Source organism: Thunnus maccoyii, chromosome 17, assembly GCF_910596095.1.
Source record: "Thunnus maccoyii chromosome 17, fThuMac1.1, whole genome shotgun sequence".
Lineage (NCBI taxonomy): Eukaryota > Metazoa > Chordata > Actinopteri > Scombriformes > Scombridae > Thunnus > Thunnus maccoyii.
This window is the reverse complement of record NC_056549.1, coordinates 26,287,623-26,306,855: the sequence shown is the minus strand read 5'-3', so window position 1 is coordinate 26,306,855 and position 19,233 is coordinate 26,287,623. Positions and strand designations below refer to the sequence as shown.

Genomic DNA, 19,233 nt, shown 5'->3' with positions numbered 1-19,233 from the left:
GATATATGATATAAAATCAACGCCATTAACATTTTAGGAGTGATAAAAATATTTCTTAAGTATCTGTATTGACTATAAGGTATGTGCCCTGTTTGTACACCACGAAATCCAAACCACCAATGTCTGCATTTTTGAAGATCGTTCATAAGTACGCAAAGTGCAACAAACCGCAGCGAGAAACGCGGGTTGTAGTTTCTTTACATCTCCGCTGACGAACTGGCGAACGGCAGCCCCTGCTCAAAGAAACTACCTTACCCAGCGAGCTTTGCGCGCCAATTAGAAACGTCAACGAGCCAGTGAACATTAAGCGGAGCAGACCAAAATCCCAAACAAGGAAATGGTGGGGGAATAAAACGACCAGATTATTTAATTAATGCATGTAATAATTAATATTTTATTTTATTGTAAATTAAGACGTATTTATGGGTTAAAATGGATTACGACTTCAAAACAAAGCTGGCGGCCGAGAGAGAGAGAGTAGAAGATCTGTTCGAATATGAAGGTTGCAAAGTGGGTCGAGGCACCTACGGGCACGTTTATAAAGCTAAGCGCAAAGACGGGTAAGATAACCGTGAACGTTATTGTTTATACTGACATAAAACTGACTGCAGGATGCATTTTCTGAACACACAGCTCGGTTGAGTATTGTTAGATTTGAACCTCCCCGAAGCGATAACCCGTGTCTCTGTGTTTTTGTTTTCATGTAACGCACTCACTCACTCACCAACGGTCCCCCCCCCCCTCCTCCCCTTCCTCCTCTCCCTCCTCCTCTTCCCCACCACCCCCCCAAAACAACACAGTAAAGCAGCGGTTCTATTTATTTTTTGACAAGTCTCTTCATGAGGTTGGTGATGAAGACAGCCTGCTCTTAATGTATCTAAACGCGCTGGCACCGTCATTTCACGCGGTTGTGACATTTCAGCGGGTTTTTTTTTTCGTGGCCAAGCTGCTCCCCCATTTTTAACACTGTGCACAGCCAAACTTTTTTTTAGACCCACAGTGAAATGTAATGTCTCGTATCTGCTCTTTACATTGTCGCAGGTGTGAATACAGTGTATATTAGAGCAACAGCGAGATGTACATATACTGCATGTTCTCTCATTCCTGAGCTACTATGCCAGCAGAGTCAGTATTTGTTGCTAAATTAATCTAAATTCCCTGTTGACAAATTACTTGGCAGTGCTGTCTTATTTTAAGAGTGAATTATGTTTAATACTGAAATTTGTAACATTGCCAAAAGTTAGGTTAATCACTCTGACCTGACAGCTTAGAAAGTAAATGAAATGCAAGAGGTAACAGGGGGATAGTGCATGATGACTTACTTCCTTTTCTCCGTTTCATGTGATAAATTGTATATCTTTGTTTTTTTTTCGGCTGCTGGTCAAACAAAGTAAGTGCTCTTAAGTAGTGATTCACCAGTTTCACATTTTATATCAGTTCTGGTGCCTATAATATGGCCATATTACACTAATTGGTCATTAGCCATATGTGAACAATCCACATGAAATACTGTTCCTTTGTCATTATTGTTATGAAATTGTAGTTACAGCATTTTATGTATCTTCTAGAACAGTGGTTCCCAAACTGGGGGTTGGGACCCCCACAAGGGGTTGATGGATTAATCTAAGGGGTAGCGAGGTGACAGGATAGGATAGGACATCAGAAAAAAACATATCTCTGACACACAAAATTGTTTCTTTTTAATCTTTCCTTTACTTTTTAAGCTCTCTTTCATTCCGTTGCAACGTGTGATGAGGGGTCCCAGGTAGATTTGCTTTATTTTATGGGGTCACAACCCAAAAAGGTTTGGAACCACTGCTCTAGAAAAATATGATGAAGTTTGCACAAGCCCAAAAATCTTGCTACAGGGATCAGGTATCAGCCAGATGTTACTGTCACTGTTGTTATAAAATTGTAATAATACAGCTGTGTAAACCTTCAAGAACAATGTAATAGAAATGTACACATCCTAAAAAGAATATCACAGTGATTGGGGGATCGGCCAGATGTGGCTGGTGATGACCAGATGTGACTGATAAAACAGCTTCTTTATAGTATAATCAAAATTTGCACGAGGCTAAAAAAGAATGTTGGTGTGTGAAGATTTCCACTTATAGTTAAGACGTTATATGTGCAAGGAAACATGAAAAAGAGGAAGTGCGCTGGTATTGTATCAATACTTAGAGTTTAAGATTAGGAAGTTGTATCAGGAGGGAAAAGTTACATCAGTGCAGCTCTAAATTTGTAAGTTGCATTTGTCATATTTTTGGCACTTTATAGTAGGCAAGATAACTGTGTGTCAGATAAGTCTTTCCCCCATTCACCATTGACTCACTGAGTTGTTGTAAAGCTGAGTCAAGCCTGCTCTCAGTGTCTTATCGTATTCGCCTCTACAACTCTGGATAATAGAGATGTGATGTAAGGTCAACAGGTGAACACAGTCAGGTTGCAGGCAGTCATCTCTGCAGTTAATACCTGAGAGCTGGTTTAATGTGCTGAAGGAATCCTCAACCAATAACATCCCCAAGGTATTTGTAGAGACTGCAATGCATATATACTTAACTAACTGCTCTCTTAAAAAGTACTGAACAAATATAAGGAGGAAATAGATTGAGATGGCTGAAAATATTCCTGATAAGCATCAAGTGTGGTGTCAGTAAAGCACAGATAATTCTTTACTTCAGCTCATTACTGTTATACACAGGGATTGTAACACTTTTTGGTTCTTTTATTTGCATCATTCAAGCATTATCCTGCATGTAAACTCACTTTCCTGAGAAGAAAATAAAGCAGTCAATAGATGTAGCAATCCTTTATGATTTGTCCCACCCAGGATACCGTAGCTCTTTGGGCGTTTTAGTTTACGACTGAATTAGTCCCATGCATTGATGATGATTTTGTAATATGTGTCGTGGCAGATTGGTAGGTTAGAGATACTGCTTTGTAATAACAGGTTCTCTGGGCTGATGGCCAGCACTGACACCCTCCAAAAATGCTGCTCCCCTGGCACCTTCACACACACACATATTTCTTTATTGTATCTAACCATTATTCTAATTGATAGTACAAAATTCTCATAAGTGGCAGCATTAAAAAGCAAAACATCAAAGTTAAATTCAAAAAGACCATAACAAGACAAGTTAAACTGGTAAACAGTATCAAGACCTTTTCACAGTTTGTCTTGTCAGAAAAGGGAAAGACAGGTGCTACTGGAAACATTAACAGTGGCTCAGTTCTGACTCACTTAAATGGAGCGCAGGATTCATTAATGTGAGTGATTAAACCTGTGTGTTTCTCCTGCCAAGTCAAAATGTAGGTGGTGAAAAAGGTCTAGTCAAGTAAGTGTAGTAAGCGAGTGCAGTGTAGAATGATAGAGTTGGTATTTCAACTCTAAAATCCATGAATAGACCAACTCATTCAATTTGAAGTGACTTTATAATGATGATAGTATCTCTCATCCATAAGCAGATAAGCTAGATGAAGTCATGTAAAGCATTTCACAACAAAACACAGCAGAATAAAGCAGGACTTACTCCAGAAATAAAAACCTAGCTTCACTTTGAGCGTAGAGATGATCATTTTTAGGTTTTGAATTGCATCAGTTCAATACTGTGATACAATACTCGCACCGTAGTGTGTGGTATCGTGGCCGTCTCTGTCCATGGAAAAATAAAAACGACACCGCTATAAGTGGAATCGAGAGAGTTGTCGCTGTCAGCCTGGATTTTATTCTCAGAGGCTGTAGGTGAGGCACTGGGGAGGGAAGGCATCACATATTCCCAGTACGCCTCACCTGTACAGCTTATTTAAGTGAAAAGTGACAGGAAGCAATTCCCTTTCTGTCTACAGTGCAAAAAAACCCAATCTAGTTATGAATTATCCTAATTTTCTACCTGAACAATCTACACTACTGCACTGTTTTAGATGTTTACTGGCTGATGATTTTGAGCTTAAGGAATATGCAACTTAAGCATTCTCATTTTTGCATTTGTTTTGTCGTCTGAGAGACACACTAACAAGTTGGTACTAAGATCCTTTATGACCATTTTTCAATGTAAGTGTTGGAAATGAAGTAAATATGATGCAAATGCAATTTTGTGTTGATAAATTGTAGTTAATACATCAAATTGTAGTTTCTAGTATGGATGATATAGGTCTGTTTTAATAAGTCTTTAAATTTCAGCCTCTATGTTAGCTCTACTATACTATGATGTTTCTGAAAACACCGTCATCCATGACTTCATGTCCAAACTAAACTTTGTGCTGACATGAGCAGCGCTGCTTGTCTCAGGGTTTGTTTTTTTTTTAAGCATAGGTTTAAGGAGTCGGCATTGCACAGCGCACACCAAGAGCCAGTCATCAACACAGAGCCGTGTGCGGTCAGTGCATCCGCAGACCACAGTGTTCCAAACTTTTAGAGAGACATGATAGGTCTGCACGCAAACCGCAGTGACGTAATTGCAGAGGGTCACACTGGCACTGCTGGCACTGACAAACCAGGAAAAGAGGGCCCTGACCAACCGAGCTGACACTCATCTGTCGGGTGTTGTCGGGCCGTGTGTGCGGTTGACCGTCAGCCGTAGACTTTGTAATGTGTTTGGCGCTGTGGCGTCTATTAGAAGCTGTTTCAGAGGCAGTGTGAGAGTTGGCTGGTTGGCCTCGTTAATCAGTGACTTCACCCATTTATTGCAGTTTCTCCTCCTCAAGCGAGATGACCGGCAGAAAACGCAAAAGCAAAGCAGACTTATGCTAAACTTCACACTGCCAGATGAAACATTATTCTAAGCATATGTTTAGAAAGTTAAATAAGATTCACGGGGGCATGGAAATGGTTTGGAGTGACAAGTTATTTCCTGTCCTGTTGGATGTTGTCTTTGCAGCGCTGGAACATTTAGTCCATTCATTAGTCAAGCAACAGAAAATTAATCTGGCACTGTTTTGTAAATCGATGAGTTGTTTAAGTAAATTTTTCAAGCAAAAATACCAAACATTCTCCGGCTCCGGCGTAGTCTAACAATGAAGTCATTCTTTACACTACAAGTGGTGCTGGAGAGCAGAGACTTCTGGCTCCTGTGTGCTCAACAAAACAAGCAATGTGAAGACTTCAGGCTTTAGGAAATTGTGACCGGAATATTTCAGTATTTTTATAGACCAAACGATTGATTAAACAAGAAACGAACTGGGAGAGTAACCGATGATGAAAAGGATAATTGTTGCAGCCTTAATGTGTTCAAATGCAACATTTAACTGAAGATCTGAGGTGATGCAAGTGTCTTTTTCAGTGCCAGTTTTTTAAAAAGTTCATGTGTAAGGTTCTTAAGAGGGCAGACTGAGGCCTGTTGCGAAGCTCCTTCCTTTCTCTGCAAACTCAAAGATATGAATTCAAATACCTGGTGGATGGTTATATGATGGAGCTGAAAAACACTAGTGATATTGTTATGGCTGAAAAAACAAAAAGGTTAAAAATTGGAGTATTAAAAGTATTAGAGATGTGTGCCTGAGAGCTCCAGTTAATCCATGACCATCTCCAATGCAAATTAGGCTCAAGTGGGTTTGATCTTAGCACCAAGAGGACCTGTTTGATCTGTGCAGGCTGCTCATTGAATGAAGTTGTCATTGGATGCTGTCTACAGACTGTGTTTGCATTTTAATCCTTGCGCTGTTTTAAATAGAATCCTCAGAGCTTTTCTCTCCTCCTCTCTGCTCTGCTCGGATTTTGTTCGCCGGAACAATGCTCATCTTAAATAATCAATATTTGTCTGCTGAACATGATCAGCCCCGCAGTCTCACATTTCACTTATTAACTGGTTTTCAAGCACAAATGTGATTCTCAAGGGGAAACGGCTATCTAGCAAATGCCAATGAGGAAAATGGCTACAGCAAAAGAGCTGCAGCCAAGCCAGTGTGTTGTTTGAATCCTGGGCATCTGTCTTTGCATCAAGGGGGAAATTCATGCTGGGCAGTGATCCAGACCAGGGTGGGGGCCACAACAGAGCACTCCTGCAGGGAATGGATAGCTCCTTGCTGCCAAAGACTATCTCTAATGGCCGAGCTTCCTCTATTCCTCTGAGGCAGTCGAAGCCTTGCAGCCTTTTTACGGCTTCTATTGTCTACTACCTCCTGCTTTAAAAATCAAAACCCAAAAGGCCAAAGCAAGGTCAGAGATCTTGATGTAGATTTTGAAAAAGCTGGACTGAAGTCATTACATCTGTGCTGTTTTGTAATGTAATTCCCATATTCTATTTTTATTTCTACAGGAAAGATGAAAAGGAGTATGCACTGAAACAAATAGAAGGCACTGGAATATCGATGTCTGCGTGCAGGGAAATCGCTGTAAGTTACAGGTTTTTTTGTTTGTGTGTTTGTTTAATATATGATGATGTATGGTTTGTACTGTGACCACATTCACCCTTTAAACCATTTTCACTGATGTTAATGTAGGTAGTGAGAGGAAAACACATGCTAGTTTAATTAGTATTTATTAAATTAGTAAACTAACATTAAATTCACCTCTCACTTGTGCGGTAAGTGGGCTTTCCTGTATTAATATCTTTTAATGTGACTAGTGGACCTTGGTGTTTCTTTATATTTAATTGCTCGATACTGTATAAAAGGAATCTTAAAACCCTACTCTCCATTGACTGTCTATCCACGGTGGACATGTAGATCAAGATGATGTGTGCTATAATTGATGTCAGCATTAAGCTGGTGAATAAACAGAAGAGACAACTATAGCTTAACACTCCATTATCCTCTAATTATCCTACCTAAAATCCCAAATTACCTTCTCAAACGGAAAGTTTTATCGCCTTTCAAATACTTACTGGGCATTTAGACTGAACACATCCCAGCGAAACGTTTATATGGCTGGGCCGTGTATCAAACACTAGAGGGCTTTTAATTTGAAACAACAGATACTGGCAGTGGCAACATGTGGTTACCAAGCCGCCAGGAAGTGCACCGGGCTTTGACTGAAACCAATTTGACATAGAGCCAAGTATGCCAAGTTCGGACTTGTACACTTACTAGTTCAGACTTTCAAGGAATCAAGGAGCTTTATTTGTCACATGCACAGACATACAATGTAAAAACCTGCAGTGAAATGAAGGGAATGCTCAGTTACTTTGCACTTGGCAAGTTCGACTCGGAAGCAGCTCAGCTTCCTGACTGTACAGTTATAAAATAATCTCAAGTCAAAGCTCCACTAACACTTTCTTTCTCACAAAATAATAATTCCCTCATTGACAGGGAGATGTAGTAAATTATGATAGTCAGTCTGTAAGGCCAAAATCCAAACTGTCATGTAGCTTAATAAAATAAAACTAAATTTAATATAGACTGCTCTGTTCATTTGAATACATTTGCATTTATTGAAATGTAGTGTATCTGTACATATAGAACCCCAGAGGCAGCACTGTTGTTTTGTTCAGTAACCTTCACCATTCAGTCAGTCGCAGACAGTCAGACTGGCCCTTCTGTTGTGGTCCAGCCAAAAGTGAAAGGAGCTTGTGTGGGCTTGTTTGTCAAGGCAGCGGCGCCTTGCCAGATGACATCACATTGCATTGTGGTCATTGCGGTCAACTGGTTCACCTTTTTTGCCGACAGCCTCTGAGTCAGCACCTCTTAATGGTACATTAATATGGAAGAAAATGAGGTAAACATGTCAAAGGTCCACAAATACATCTGAAGCTCTGATTTAATTGTGGTCTTTAAATCTATTTTTAAGAGCTTAAGTGCTAAGAAATTGATGTATAAAATTTTGAAACATTCCCATTATGATTTATTTCATAGAGCTCAAGGTGACGTCTTCAGTTTGCTTACAACAGGGAGAAGCATTTGAGAAACTGCAAAATGTTTTACTTGAAAAACGACTGAAAAATCAAATATGAAAATAGCTACTTATTAGTTTTCTGTCAGTTGACTAATCAATTCATCGAGTAATCATTTCAGCTAATCATTTCAGTCAACTGTTTTGTTTTTTTTAACAAGTCTGGTGGTTTTGTGGTGAAGCACTCTCTTTCAAGAGGTTTCCAACCATCACTGGTGGTTTGGAGGGGAGTATTTGTGGTGGGGGGTGGTGCTGCCTGAAGGCGTGTCAGCCTGCCACTCAGCCAGTCCTCTCAGAGGCTGCAGATATAGAGAGAATGTGGCCCCTTTGACAGGCTGTTGGGCTGTTATGTAAGAGGCTTTGGTTTCCACTTTGAAATGCTCACCTGAAGGGAAGCTATGCAACATGTCAGTGACACTGTGCAAACACTTATAGTAATGGCTGTAACTGGCTTTAGTGGAAGTTATAGGCATACTTGACCTTTAGCTGTACATTAACATTTACATTCACTTTTAGTTGCACATTCAACAGTTACAATATGTTGCGCAGTCATAGTTCCTCTTTTTGGCAGCATTTTGTAAAGTCACTTGAAAGAAATGGTCCTTAATTGTGTGTGTGTGTGTGTGTGTGTTTTGTGTGTGAGCATGTGTGCAGATATAGTTGGTGGTGGGGTTGAAGGACCCTTGTTTGCTTTAAATCTTCTGCAGAGAAAAGTGTTATTTTTAAAATTACAGAGAAAGAAGTCTTTCACAAAACTAAATGGTAGTAATAGACTGTCACCTTCTGCTTCACAGTGAAGCAAGAATGGAATGAGCTTAAAGGAGCAGACTGGCCCCAAGCCTGCAAGCTGATGTTCATACTGTGGAGAAATTAGTAAAAAGTTAATTTAATTTAATTCCAAAAGTCACACCAAACTCTTTGGTATGCTTTGGAAATAACTGGCAGGAATATAAAGAATATCTTATTTGTAGTAAATGAGCTAAGATATGCAAAAACAACAGTACGGCCCATTGATTTCCTGACTCACCAGCACATAGCCGACCAGTACGAAATAGGGCAAAGGTCAGACACGCGGTGCAGCTACTGAAGAGCACTCACAACAAGCTGATCACACATCAACCAACATGTGGCAGGCACAGCTGTCACCTCTCAGTGTTCAAAAATATCTCACCAAGAGATCTAGTATCTCTAGAAAGTCCTGTTTATTAGTGTGTAGTTGACATTGCTTGACCGACAACAGCGTTGTGTCGCGACGGTGAATCCTTTTACTGTAAAAATAGTTCAATAGATAAAGCAAAGGTTTTGTCACACAAGATTCCAGGGTCAAGGTCAGTGTCTCACTAATCCAAGTCAGGCCTCATTAGTATTTTCCTAATGCCAAAGCTGATTGATGGAAAAACCAAATCAGCTTCAGAATAGGAGTTGCAGGTAAGAGATAAGAGCAGACAATAGACTTAGACAGAAAACAGCATAGAACAATATATATATCATACAACATCAAAATCAAACCACATTGCTACTAAACAAGTGCAAATGCTTTAGACAGTGTGAATGATTTGAATTATTGAGGAATGGCCTGCCCCTCTTATTGGGTGTGGCAGTTTGTTTCACACAAATGGATTGCAGTTGGAAAATGCTCTGCCATGTTTTAAGACTTTTGTAAGTGTGGTTTTGATGCTAACTCAGTGTTTCCTGCAGCTGCATCACAGTGAAAGCCATCACATCCAGGTTCTTTATCCAAGATCTGGTTCTTTATTTTTTAAAAAGTCAAGATACAAGTATGTGCATAAAAACTTCAGAAATCAGTCACAACTCCCAAAACCTTCAGTCACAGACTTTAAATTTCTGTTGCACATGCTACTAATGGTGAAGCTACAAATTACGCTTTTTTAGATAATATATTGGGAAAATCCAAAGAGCCATTTGCCAAACAAAATGATGATAAAACATGAGTTTGCAGACACACAGAAAGCCATCAGAGAAGCTTGTCGTATTGTTTGATTATTCAGGAGACTCCCATGCAGCTATTGTGAGGACTATTTATGTTCTCTTACAAATGCTTGTTTACAGCAGGTAAAAATACTTTCAAACACACAGCTGTCAGCATCAGCCATTGTGCATTCACATGGTAAAAAAAACTGCTGAAGGCTAAAGAGAAGAGAACATGAAGCTATACTTTGCAGCTGTTGTAATGTTTAGTATCCAAGCACACAGTTTTCAGAATGAAACATTTTCACAGACCTGTCATTACACAATCAGAATATCTTTTGAAGGTCTCATGATTGAGAAATTCATGATGCTTGAGAAATCCATCTTTAAAACACGTGTCTATCAGGTGTCTACATGCCTTCAGGTTTTGTTTCATGTAACTTTACTTCCCTGCATAGCAACCACCTGTTGGATTATTTTGACCCTTGGTGGTGGTGAGGGCATTGATCTGTGAAAGTGTGTGCACGCCCTCTGTACTGTACCTCTTTTCAGTCCAGGGTTCATTTTCTCACCCGCAGATGAATCTGCATGCTGTCAGTTATTCATTTTCAGTAGGAAAAACAATTTCCACATACTTTAAAAAAACATTGCCTATCTAGATCAACCACTGCAGCAGACATGAGGCCTTCATTCGGTTTCACATAGTTCCTGTTTTTGTGTTACTTGTTTGATTATGTTACTTGTTTTTCCAGTGCAACATTATTGGCTGTACGACATAATCCATGTACGTATAATCCACACATTAATGATCAGACAGGTTTTTAAGTCTATAGCTCATGGACAAAGACAAACATTCCAGTTATTACTCAGCCTCTCCCATGCAAACATCCATTAGGTGTTGCAAAGATTCTGCAGTGCTCACTGAGTGCATACAGTTTTATATTGCAGTGAACAATTATCACAGTCATGTCAGGTGCATTTACTTTGATTCACTTTTGTTGTCACTTCCACAGAAGTAATAGATAATTACTTCTTAGTTCAAAGCCACTGAGTGTAGAATTTGAAAATGTTTGACTTTGGCACTCCTATAGTGTCATATCCCTTAGTTGTGTGGCGATCACAAAGTAGACAGTAGAAATACAGCGTTCATATTATAATGTAACCAACCAGGAATGCATATGTGTACTTATCTTAGTGGTGCGATGGATCGTAGTTGATCCGTGATCCGTACGGATCGCCCCCCACGGTTCGGCATGCATGTGAACCGCAGATTAATTGCAAAATTTAAAGTCTCATTTAAGACAACATAAACAAACTGCTGTAAGTACAAGTCATGGACAGACAGCGTGTTGCTAAAAGGGATTTTGAAGAGCAATGACCAAACCAGCATAACGGGTGACATCTGCAGGTATGTTTACATGCTGTTTAATGTGCTGCAGCTGAGCAGCTAATTAGCTACATAGCTGCTAACTGACGTTAGCAGTGCACTTGTCCCTGCTGAATGTTTGTTTGGTTGCTTGTTCAACAACGTGTGTTCATGTTTGTAAGTTATCAAGTTTTGATGATGTGGACACAGGCTGTTGTTTCATTCACTACCATGTTGAAAAGAGGAAGGTATCAGGCCTCATATTGCAATGGGCAAAAGTTCCTTGCTATAAGTGTTTTACAGAATATATGGAAAGCAAAGTTTTATTTGTCGTCCCCCCCCCCTTTTTTTTTTTTTCTTGATATGTAAAATGATCCGATTTGTGACTCAAATCTGTGATACGATCCGAACCATGAGTTTTGTGATCCGTTGCACCCCTAATTTATGTGATTGGCCACTACAGCAATTTTTTTTTTGCTGATGACCCCGTGGTGTTTGGCTAGAACCCGTTGCATCAGCACCCCCACTTTGTCCACAGTGTGGCCCCATTCAGATAAATGAGGGGGCTGGGTTGTGTGTCTGAACAGAGCCTTACAGCGCGGGTGTAGAAGTAAAACGCCACCCCCAGCTTGTTTGCTTCTGCTTTCAACCCATGTTAGTCTTTACAATTCAGTAGGACCATTGTCACCCTAACCTGGGGTCTTGCAGGTTTCTTTCCAGGGGAATGTTAACATTCTTGTTGCACCTGACAGTGTAACACTGCCTCTAATGGAATGTACTCTGTCATCCATCTCAATCACTGTCACATCCCCTTGACTGTCGCCCATCTTGGTCAGACTTCTTTTCTTTAGCAAAACATTCAACTTTATGTTAAACCAGTTCTCCTTTACTTCTCTGAGATGACACAGTGTTGAGAACTGTTGTAATATTTTCCTAAGTTTTTTGGATTCTCTAATACCGCTACTGACTCATGTAGAGGTGGCTTTTATTGAAACAAGCAATTTACAACAAGTTTGTGCATTTAAGATAGTTTGGTGACTTGGATCACTTGTAGGAGCAAGGGTCACGTACAGAAGTAAGAGAGTTAGAATAAGAATATGAAAATAGATGTTCTGAGTATGTTCTTTTGTGAAAGGGTATGTACACCCTCAGTTTCTGTCTGGCTCCTCTCAGTCAGAATATTTAAAAAAAAATATATATATATATTTGGTTTGGGAAGTGGGGACTAGATGGAGGTAAACAGTTGTGCAGAGGCTTGGCAACATAGTGTGTGACCACATATGTTAGTACCACCGAACGGGTCTGCTGCCCACCTGGGTTGTATGACACTTGATATTTTGGCCTCTGCTTCCCTCTTCCAGGTCCTTCCTGATTGCTTGGCACTTCTCACTTCATTGAGGGATTGGCTTCTTGGACCCAGTCCATGAAGGTCATAGAGAGAGCAGGAGATGCCAGGGAATGGTAGAAAGCTAATGTTGGCTCTCCTTAGCTAAGGTCATGATAGAATAATTAGTCACTCAAGGTAATTTTCAATTTTCGTTCCCAAAAATATTTCAGTATTAGCTACCCCAACGACATGCATTATATCCTCTGTGGAAAAGAGCAGCTCAGCCAAATCTCCATTTTTTATACTTGGCATGGCAACCTCAGTTGGGTGGGTCAGTGAACAAAAAATACCTTTTTCTTGGCTATTTTGTCACAGTTAAGGAGGTGCCACAGAATATATAAATATTCTGTGGCACCTCCTTAACTGTGACAAATATTTGCCTATTCTCATATTCTGTCTGCACCTAAACAGATGCGTTCAGGGACACAGTTGAACACAGGTCACCTGCATTTTGGCCTCACCACCGTGTCTTCACAGAAAGTATGGCATGAGCAGCACATTTAGCAGAGCAGCAGCAAGTGCTCCGTCTGTATATTTACACTCGAAACACAAGACGACATCACACATAGCACTTCTGTAGCCATGATTGACAATATCTTGACGCTCCTCACCAATGACATATGAACACGTGCAAGTTTGTGAGATGAGATGATCGGTTGGGGTCATACTTGTAGTGTTGCCAGTCTCCTGGTCAAGACACAGCATGAATTTATGGCACTATATATAGTGCCATAAATAGTGTGTGTGTGTGTGTGTGTGTGTGTGTGTATATATATATATATATATTTATATGTATTTATTTATTTGGTTAGTTAGTTAGTCATTTATTTCCGGGCACTGTTTGGTTGTACAAGTTGTACCTGTTCCTCTCTCTCTCTATTCACTTCTCTGTCTGTCAATATCTGCATCTCAGTGGGTGTCAAATTGCCTGCCTGCTCACCCATCTCTCCCTCAGGTCCTGATAGCAGGCTCTGTGCCAAACAGGGCGGAGGGGAGTGAGGCACGGCCTTGGAGACCAAAGTTGTTATTGCAGCATCGTGTTATTTGACGCTTAGTCATTTACCTGACAGGTGATGAGTCAGACCTTTGGCCCAACAATCTCATATATTTTTGTTTACACTGAGTAAGTATTCATTCAGTAAGCTAAAGAATAGGCTGGTAGCATTACAGAGCTCTGACTCAGTGTCATGTTACTTTCGTAAGTAGAGAAACTCACTGGTAAAGGCAAGACGGTTGATTTGCTTTGTCTTTTTCTAAACTTCTGATGATGGGAGAGTAGCCCTGTTTTTGATTTCAGGTCTGCAGAAAATAAGATAAGATGTGTTTTACTGTGGCGTTAGCAGCATTCTTTTCTAGAATAATCCAATCAGACCATGACCCATGACAGTCTCTCCTGGGGCAAGCAGACAGAAGCGTTGCTGGGGTGTTTTTGCGTTTACTTTTTTTTTCTTTTTTTGAATGATGAATGATAACAAATAATCATTATCTACTAATATCTACTACTATTCAGTGCAGTATTAGCAATTTATCAGAGAATGCAGACAGACAACCGCAGTATCTTGTTTGATATTGATACAAGGAACCTTCTCAGAGAAAATGTGTTTTTCTGGTTTAAGCTAGTGGAACATAGGCTTGAAAAGGGGAATGGGACCTCAGTTCTCTATATCAAAACCTTTAAGGGAAAACTAATTCATTACAACTTGGATTTTTTTTGTTGCTTTTGCCATCAGTTAATGGCAAGAGCATTGCACTCTTTAAATTTGTAGCTGAGATCTTAGAATGTGGCAATATTGCTAAAGACAAGTCCAACAGGGCAAAAAATACAAGCAGTCAGATGTCATATTGTAAATAAACCTTGATTAACCTTTCTGTGGTGTTCTTTGTGTTGGCTCTAGTGTTTTGTTGCATGTTCAAGAGCAATTCAGGGGAAAACAAGATGTGATCTGATGCAAAGCATTCAATCAGTTGACCTTTGTCGCTGCTAGGGATACACCGATTTGATACACCAGATTGTTATCAGCGCCAATACCAACCTTATGGTAGGTAAGGTATTGGCCATGATGTGACTGATGCACAGTAAATACAGTTTCTTCATCCATATCATTATAAAATTCAGTTACAAACATTCAGTCACAGTCAGTTTTTAGGGCCTCTGCAATCCCTGGCACCATGTTACCTTACATAAAAATGATTCCAGTGAGTTAAAAATGCAGTGAGGGATACAGGTTTTAAAGCTCGGAAAAAGAGATTGTTATTCAGTATTGGTAGATTACTTGTGATACCGATACCTCAACTCAGGAGGAGTTGAGGTATCGGTATCGCAAGAGATAAAATTAGATCAATGCATTCCTAGGCAAGAGCATTTAAAAGTGTTTTGAAAACGGTTGATTACTTAGGCCTACATACTGTAGCCTTTGCTCTGTGTTCAAGAACAATTGAACAAAGTGTTTGATCAGTCAGCCTTTGTCGGCACTAGTCTTTATTATGGGGCTTTCAGATTGAAAACAGTACTATATTAAAAAAATACAAGGGTCTGCTTTGTTGAGGGTGTGCTGCCTCAGATACTGGTGAGAGGATGAAATGTGATCCAGGAAGTCCAGTTTGAGTAATGGATTAATAAGTTTGAAGACATTGAAACACTGCATGGATGTTTATAATAAAAGACGGAAAGACCCTGGAAAGTTATCACCGCGGCAATCATTTCTCACATCCTCCGTCTTGACAAATGTGAGATAAATATTACAATCATGTTACAAAGCGATCTGCCAGGAATGTGTGCTCACATATATTGAATTGGCCAATGCTGGAAGATGTTGCATTGTGTTTCGGGCTCACCTTTTTTTGTCAAAACCTTCTGCATCAGAAACCCCACTGTGCCAAAGCAGTGGTCTCATTAAAATGTGGGGACTGTGTTTTGTCAAGCAGTGCTACGGTTGGTCTGGTCTAAATACAGCTTTAGTTTTATTGGATAAACAGAGAAAAAGACAATTGCAGTTTGCTTTAGACATCTCATCGCTTATTCTCATTGTACTCTGAAGATGACAGAAGGTTTGTCATAGAAGCAATTTGGCTGCAGAAGTTTAATTCAGAGAGGACTGGTTTGAGGACAAATAAAACATGCTTGTCTTCATTCTTTAATGCCTTAATTAAGGCTTAAGAACATGTTAGGAGTGTGGGTGCAGTACTTAGTATGACACATCCAATCATTCATCTATTTAATGATTCAGTCCATGTGACCACAGGGTTGTTGTCACCTAAAGGCTAATTAGAGTATATCATTCCAAAACTGTATGTAGCACACACAGCTCCATGTACTTGGATTCCTCGCCCATTTGTATCTGAGGAATGCAGGTAGGAGCGAGTCCCTCCCTCCATTATTTCCTGGCAAAGCAAGCCTCGCCTCGCTTGTCTCCTGAACATTACCGCTACTAGAAATTGGTTGACTTAAAAAATCTTCTGACTTGCCTGACAGAACAAAGGAGACTTTGTACCTCCCAACCCACCGCCTCGCTTCGTTTAGCAAACTGTGCAGCTCAGTGACTGGCATGGCACATTTAGGGCGGAAAGAGGTTGGTTTGGCTGCACTGTGTTTTTGGTTTTGCAGCATAAAATGGCTTGTGTCTTTTATGATTTTTCCATGCGGATAGGACTCTGTAGGATTGGAGAAATATAAGGCAGTGCCATGAGCTGTTAGGCCTCTTTGATCAATGAAGGTCACCTTTATAGACAAGATTTGTTGGTGGTCTGATAACCCAACATCTAAAATTATATAATCCAGTCAAGTATGCTTTCCAAATAGTTACATGAAATGCAGTGTGATGCAGGTAGTGTGAGAGCAGCATCAGATAAAATGGAAAAACTAGTATTTGATGACATGACAGCTATTTGAAACGGTTGCAGTTGAGCCTCTGCCTCACGAACCGGATTCATATTCTATCTGGTTTCATCAAGTCACTCTAAGTAAAGATCCCAAATTTGTTACTGTGTTGTTACCACACATTCAAATGTCTCTGTTGGTTCTTGGATGCAAGGAAAGTAAACTTACTCTTTCTACTTTGGGTGATGAGCTTAAAGATAATCAGATAATGAAACTGTTTACAATATGGTTTTATGATCAAAAAGAGGCCAAATTCTCCGAGTCTTAGAAAGGTTGATCATCAGTTTCTGAAGTATAAGAAACAAGGTAACAAAATGAAACATCTGATGACATTTATTTATTTATTCTTGGTTTATCCTGCCCACTTGAGAAATCAGCTGCACCGGGGTACTTCAGCAGGGTGTCGGGGCCTTGAATGTTTTTCTTTTTTCTGGTTTCCTACTCATCACACCATCCTGCTGCCTGCTTTTCTGGACCATCCACGCGATCGCAGCCCCCGCTGGATTCTTCAGCTTGACATGGATAGCAGATTGCGTAACACAGCTCACTGAGGTTTCACAGCCTTTAAACCCCTGCGACAGAAACAGACTGTGTTTAGATAATGCTCGGGCCACTTGGGTAAATCCTCTGCTAGCCGGTAGTGGGAAGTGAACTGACCTGTCTAGGTTGAGTTCATCAGAGTGAGGCTTAAGGATGGTGGGAGTCCAGGTACGGTGAAAAACAAGAGCTTGTTTGTTTTTGGTTTGGATAATAAGTTCCACACTGTCAGATATAGTGTTAAGTTTGCATTTCTGTGTTTCTCAAGACTGTGTGTAAGAAGACAATGGTTTGGCAACTGATACAAATTTTGGCTATTGTATTGGAATTACTCTAAACAGAACAGTAATGTTATAAATCAAGACTAGTACAAATTTACACTTTTTAGCCCCTCTCTCATAATTTCATTATACTCAGTTTTCCTATGAAACCATAGATTTATTTTTTCTTTTAAATCAACATATTTTTATTGAGGTTTTGCTGGGCATGGATTTAGTTTTTCTGACATATAATTTGCTACACATGACACTGCCAGCCAGAGCTGAAAGAAAACCAAATAGTAATTGATTATACTGTTCATTATTTATTCAAGTCATGGCTGGTCATATGGACAAATGAATATTGTAGCAATCATTCTAAGAAATTATTCCATGGCATCTGCTAACCCGATAAATTGATAATCACCTTGAACTGCAGGGAAGTATAAAGTATAAAGCTGAATTTGAAATAAAATACTGTACCGTACTGTACTTGTAAAAATGAAGTCAGATGGGGCAAGAAACACAAACAGTCAGACAATTAGCCAGATTGTATAAACAACGTTATTTAGAGGTAAAACTGAACATGAATGCACCTTAGATATTAGTAACAGTCCTTCATCGAACAAGGATACTATGTGCAACAACTACAGTCAGTACCGTAGGTTCTCGAGAAGGGACACACTCGATGGACCACTACAATCAGCAAGGCAAGGAAGGGTCACGTAATAGATAGACAGCATCAAAGGCTTTGCAATAGCCTTGATAGCTTGTTCTTTTACTGTAAGAAAGCGCATAACACAACTGTTGTTGAAAAATTAGTAAAACTCTTTACAGAAAAGGGAAAAACCTAGCCATGTTTTTTTATTCGTCCACTTTAATTTAGTATTGACAAAGCAGTAACTGACCATTGTGATTCTACTGTAATCTATGCAAAAATGTAACTAACTAAAGACTAGTAGCAAGCCAACATCCCTCTAAAATGTGACAGTATACCCTTCACAAATATTTATGCAAACACAACTTCTACTATATCAGAAAAAAACAGAATAAACACTATTTTCAGCAATTAATTCCTGCTGAAATGGATCCATTAAACATTTTTAATAAAAACCCAGTGTAGTGTTTAAGATAAAATAGTATTAGCCCGCAGTAAGCATTTTCACAGATTAGCTCGCTAGCAGTATTGCTAGCTAGACTACCCCCAATCGGTCACGTAGCCTCCACTACGTGGGTCGTAGTGGTCCCTCAAGAGTCTTCCATTAACTGTGATGAATGTTTACAGCAGGCAGTTTCTGTAATAATTTTACTGTTTGCCTTTTTTTTCCTCACAAACTTTCCAAAGTTTATTTAAAACCTGTTTTGCCACTCTTGTTTCTTACTCTGTGACTCATTTTCTGCAATGTCGATGTGTTCCAAGATCTCAGCAAGTAACTTGGTGAGGAAAAACCACAATCATAAAACTGAAACTGAAATCATCCCTGAATAACATATCATTTTTTCATCACAATGTGATTCTGTTGAAAGACAAAAATATGAAAGTTTTGCCTTAAATCAGGTACTTTTCATTAAGGGGCCTAGAAGTCCTCCAGTGGTAAAAATGTTATTTTGGAAATTCATTCACCCACCTGCTGCAGTTTCACATCTGTTCACTCCATTAAGTTTGACCTTCATGAATTGAAACATTGTTCAAGAATTTCATTATTCCCATGAAATGAGTCTTGTTTTCCCTGTTGGTCACAATGGCTTTTGTGTTAGTAAATGTCCTGACCTCATAAATTTTTCCCTGTTTCCTTTCTGCCTTTCTAGCATACATGGGTAGATGTTTAGTGACTCAGATAACCAAAGGATGTTAATTTGTTGTTTTAGCCTTTTTCCATCTGAGGATAAGTGTGCAATAGCTGCTTCAGTAATAATGATTTACTGCAAGAAAATTACACAGTAATAAATTGGCTCAGTGGGCCTTTCACCTCAAAGGTAGAAACATGAAATTATGCTCCTACATCAGGCCAATACTGATCCTTTCTGCCTCCGTCTCCATGAGACAGCCTG

General features: G+C 39.6%; 1 protein-coding gene across 2 annotated transcripts in view; it reads left to right on the top strand.

The window, feature by feature from the left end:
- The first annotated feature begins 313 nt into the window (after positions 1-313).
- Positions 314-19,233, top strand: part of cdk19 (cyclin-dependent kinase 19) — a 70,210-nt gene continuing 51,290 nt past the window's right edge. For both annotated transcript variants that reach the window (XR_006092095.1, XM_042390790.1), the window contains exons 1-2: positions 314-560; positions 6,258-6,333. Coding sequence is in view for 1 of the 2 variants with exons in the window: in XM_042390790.1 (XP_042246724.1) it covers positions 433-560; positions 6,258-6,333 (204 nt within the window). In the remaining variant the exon portion in view is untranslated. The remainder of the gene's footprint in view (positions 561-6,257; positions 6,334-19,233) is intronic.